The following is a 4,927-nucleotide window of genomic DNA, read 5'->3' as shown; positions in this document are numbered from 1 at the left end:
GGATGTGTACCCGGTCCGGCATGAGAGTGCTGACCCCACCCCCGTGTTTTGTATATATATATATATATATATATATATATATATATATATATATATATATACACACACACATATACACACTTATTAGCATCAGACAATGCATCAAGCCAATCCGCCGTCGCACTAGTGACGGTAGACAAGTACCCCCTGGTTGCCAATGTAAGCCCTGGTGTATATCCCACATGTAATCTTTGACCATAGGACCTATTCTCTAATGGAATAGCAGTTTACATATGCCAAGTTGAAATACTCCGTCCCCCCTAGAAAATGTTTGTCCAGCCTCTTAGCTGTTAAATTTTGGGTTCAGTGTCCCTTTGTATTTGGTACTTGTAAAGGGCGGCTAATCACCTGTAAGGGTCTCAAGGCGCTACTCATTTTATCGACCTCGGAAGGATGAAAGACTGAGTGGACCACGCTGGGGATCGAACCTGCAACCCTTGGGTTGCTACAGACCTCAGCCACAGTGCCTTAGCATGCTGAGCTATCTGTGTTGGGAAACAGTTTTGTAAACAGAGTTTGCCTCCATCCTTATAGTCACTGGACGCACTAGTATAGATTATATCGGAAATTTCATTACTGGACGTACTATGTTGTGGACGCCCAGGATAGCTAAAAAAACTCCTCAAGTAACATTCCATCTGAGACTGAGAATTCTTTCACAGAGAATTTCAACGCATTTCCCTCCTTCAGTAACATGGAGGAGCCATGAGGAATAGCAACTACAAAAATAATTCCTCTAATAATGCTTTCTACCTCATGGGAAAAAAAAACATATAATATATCATAACTCTGAGTGGAGTGAAAAAGGAAGCACACTGCACTTCATGTGGGCCATACATTTCTGTGGGACACTATATGAGAAGATTGTGGCATAACTTGACTATCCTCAACAGACTCCTAAACAGCAATCGCCTTAGAGGGAGTAGGTTCAGAAGAATATCTTAATAAAATTTACACATAAAATTTTTGGTCTTTTCAATCTTAAAAGTAACATTATTGTTGTGTGCTTTTACCCCATCCTAAGACACAAAGGAGGAATAGACAAATAAACAGCTGAAATTCTTCAAGAGAATTTACACATACAAAATGTTACTGTCTCTTTAAATCATAAAAATAACCTTATTTTTTGTGTGCTTTTGTACCATCCAAAACCACAAAGGATGGATTAACAAATGAACAGCTGAAAGTCTGTAATAAATTCACACAGAGAACGTTACCGTCTCTTTAAATCTTAAAGTAACTTTATTTTTTTTATTTTTGTGTGTGCTTTTCCATCCAAAGTCACAACGGATGAATTAACAAGAAATAGCTGAAATTCCTTTATAAAATTAGCAGCTAAACAAAAGTTACTTTTTCTTTAACTTTTAAACTGCAATGTTATATTTTTGTATGCAGCAAACAAACAGTGAAATAAAAGCAACTAAGAATAAGAAGTTTAATTTTGACTAGACTGTCCCTTTAATACATTTTCCATTACTTGGCTAATGCAAACTTGTGAGAGATATGTGACAAGGGTAGGCTTGTGAAGCCTGCAATGTGCTCTTTCAGTTTTCAGGACTGGAAAATCTGAAATTGTCAGACACATTTTATCAAAAGGGGGCAAAATAAAAATAAAGTATATTGTAAAGTTATTTTACCATCTATAATTTAAAGGGATACTAAACCCAATTATTTTTTATTTCATGATTCAGATAGAGCATGAGATTTTAAGCACCTTTCTAATTTACTCCTTTTAATTTTTCTTTGTTCTCTTGCTATCTTGATTTGAAAAAGCAGTACTGTAAGCTTTAGAGTCAGACCATTTTTTGTTCAGCACATGGGTAGCACTTGCTGATTTGTGGCTAAATGTAGCAAACCAATCAGCAGCTCTACCAAGGTGCTGAACTAAAAAATGGGCCGGCTCCTAACCTTTTATTACTGCTTTTTCAAACCAAGATAACATGAGAACAAAGAAAAATTGATAATAGGAGTAAATTAGAAAGTTGCTTAAAATTGCATGGTCTATCTGAATCATGAAACAAAAAATGAGGGGTTAGTATCCCTTTAAGCATTTTTTTAATGTATTCTCAGTGTTTATTGCCCCTTTAATTTTGTAAAAGTTTCTCAATTTTAGTTATTTAGTTTGTCAAACATTTTATGCTAATTTCTGCTTTCCAACATTCTGAGTAAATATCCCTCAGGTTTTCTTGATAAGGGCAGCATTCAATATATAGGAGGCGCAGTGAGAATTATGTCCCACAAGTTCCCATTGTTCTAAAGCCACCAAATGCTCTACTGTAGAGACTGATATGGACTACGGCTACACCCTAGAACAAAGCAGCACTCTCTGGCACTACTTCAAAAAATAAACTCTTGATTGAAGAATCTATACTAACGCCTCACTTTACCTCTTCCTATTACTAACGTAGGCAAAGAGAATGACTGGTGTGGGAGGGTAGGGAGGAGCTATACATACAGCTCTGCTGTGGTGCTCTTTGCCTCCTCCTGCTGACCAGGAGGCGTAATCCCACAAGGATGAAATCCGTGGACTCATCGTGTCTTTAAAAAGAAAAAAAAAAAGGCAGGGATCAAGGATAGACGAGAGAGGGAAAAGAGATGGAAATAAAAATAGTATTCTAGCAAACAGAGCACATAATAAAAAATAAAAAAAAAGTGGAACAAGGAAAAAAACTAAAGCAAATCTGGCAGCAGAAAGAAAAGCAACTGATAATGCGAACATTTTACCAAATATTAGGCACAAATTAGCTAATATTAAAAAAGTTCAATTTTTAGTGCTCAAATTATCAACACAATATCGGAAAATTTTACAGTGCCCCCAACCTGGCTATTTAATATTTTCTATGGAGATATATATAGATATATAGATAGATATGTAGATAGATAGATATTTTCCAATGTTATGCCTAATTTTGCATAAGTGAAGGAAAGCAAAAACAAAAAAAAGGCTATTAAAAAAATAAATGCAACATGAAAACCTAATTGTTTCTTTCATGATTCAGATAGAGCATGCAATTTTAAACTTTCGAATTTACTTCTATTATTTAATTTGCTTCCTTCTCTTGTTATCCTTTATTGAAGGGTTTATCTAGGAAAGCTCAGGAGCAGCAAAGAACCTAGGTTCTAGCTGCTGATTGGTAGCTGCATATTTATACTGATTGTCATTGGCTCACACGTGTTCTGTTAGTAACCAGTAGTGCATTGTTTCTCCTTTAACAGAGGATACCAAGAGAATGAAACAAATTTGATAATAGAAATAAACTGTAAAGTTGTTTAAAATTGTATGGTCTATCTAAATCATGAAAGAACATTTTTGAGTTTAATGTCCCTTTAATCTGAAACACAAGTTCTTTTAGAGTAACTGCTTTCAACAGTCTATAAATGCTGACCACAACAGTAGGAAACACTGAAATAGTCTTTAACCCTTTGAGCATTAACTATGTTTTACATACTATTCACAGTCAGCCAAGATCAGAAAACATGCAAAAGTTCTTGGACATCTACTCACCGGCTCTGCTCCTTCCTTTGGTTTATTAACTGGATAAGTTCCTTGTCAAAATATTCTTCCTCAGCCTCCTCTTTTTCTTCCTCTTTTTCCTGGGCATCAACATTATCCTTGTGTAGTTGACTGGAGATGTGCTTGGCATATGTTGAGAGGCCCACCACTGACACCCGACAGACTCGGCACTCATGGCTGCAATCTCTGGGGAAAGAGGCAGAAGGTGGGCTCTCAATTCTTCCAACTGGCATTGTTGACAACTTAAGGCTATGCTGTGTTTCCTCTAAAGGCAGTTTCTCCTTCTCTACAGAGAAGCTCTCTCATAAAGAGAAAGCCTGGATAGTACTTGCTCAACTTTTAACTTCAGATAAAAAACAAAAAACGAACAACCTTTTGTGTGAGCTTATGTAAATCTTTCTAGTTTATACAATCAAAAGGCTAGATTTATCTCCAACAATTAAGAGGCAAAAACTTGTTTGTTCAAATAATAAAAAATAAAAAAAATCTTCTTTAATTGTTGTACAGAAAATCTTGCCCAGAGAGGATCCACAGCATACAGAGGAAGGGAGGCTGGGGGCTTACAGAGCTAGCCAGACCAGCTCCGAAGCCATTGCATGGTGCCAGCTGCTCTGCAGAGCCTTGGTGACAGTTTCTACTTTTACAAATACTCCCTACAAGCTCAGGAACAACCATGAGGGGGATGGGGACAGACCCAATCACTAGAGAGTAACAAGACCCTTAACAGCTGAGAGGTCGGAATTTGAAAACTCCAGTCTCAGAGAATAGGAGGAGAGAGGAAGCCTAGAATGCACTAAGTTTAATTTGGCTACAAGATATGCATTATGATATGGAAGACCTATGCAGTGGGTGGACATTAGCAGCTGTGAGTGCACAAATGTTTGCATGTGTGCATTAGACCAAAATGAACAATAAAGCTTTTTATTCAATGCAGTAATTGAAAAATCCATTTAAAAAAGGAAGAGAAAACTTCTTGACATTTAAATATTAAATATTCAGTTATGCAAGAATATTATACAGTAAATAATTGTTAAACATAATGAATGTGTACACTTGGCTGTTATGTTCTATAAGAAATGTATTGTAATTACAAGATGTTTAGTGTCGATTTAAAACACCCAGAAAAAAAAAAAAAAAAAAAAAAACAACGCTGATGAGCCACACACATTTTTAGGAGCAAAAACCAAAACTAGAATACACATGTACAATTTGTGACTAGAACAGCTAAAAACACAATTTATGCTTACCTGATAAATTTATTTCTCTTGTGGTGTATCCAGTCCACGGATAATCCATTACTTGTGGGATATTCTGATTCCCAACAGGAAGTTGCAAGAGGACACCCACAGCAGAGCTGTTATATAGCTCCTCCCC

The 4,927-nt window shown here is 36.4% G+C and overlaps 1 protein-coding gene across 1 annotated transcript in view; it reads right to left on the bottom strand.

Moving 5' to 3' along the window:
* The window catches only part of ZNF106 (zinc finger protein 106), a gene marked incomplete in the record, with an annotated part of 238,420 nt that extends 234,244 nt beyond the window's left edge, over positions 1 to 4,176 (bottom strand). The window contains 1 exon segment of the mRNA XM_053697719.1: positions 3,545 to 4,176. Within this exon segment, the coding sequence (XP_053553694.1) occupies positions 3,545 to 3,786 (242 nt within the window).
* Between the last annotated feature and the right edge of the window lie 751 nt (positions 4,177 to 4,927).

The sequence above is a fragment of the Bombina bombina genome, chromosome 1, assembly GCF_027579735.1.
Source record: "Bombina bombina isolate aBomBom1 chromosome 1, aBomBom1.pri, whole genome shotgun sequence".
Taxonomy (NCBI): Eukaryota; Metazoa; Chordata; class Amphibia; order Anura; family Bombinatoridae; genus Bombina; species Bombina bombina.
The sequence above is the reverse complement of the archived record's forward strand: the minus strand, read 5'-3'. Positions and strand labels throughout refer to the sequence as shown.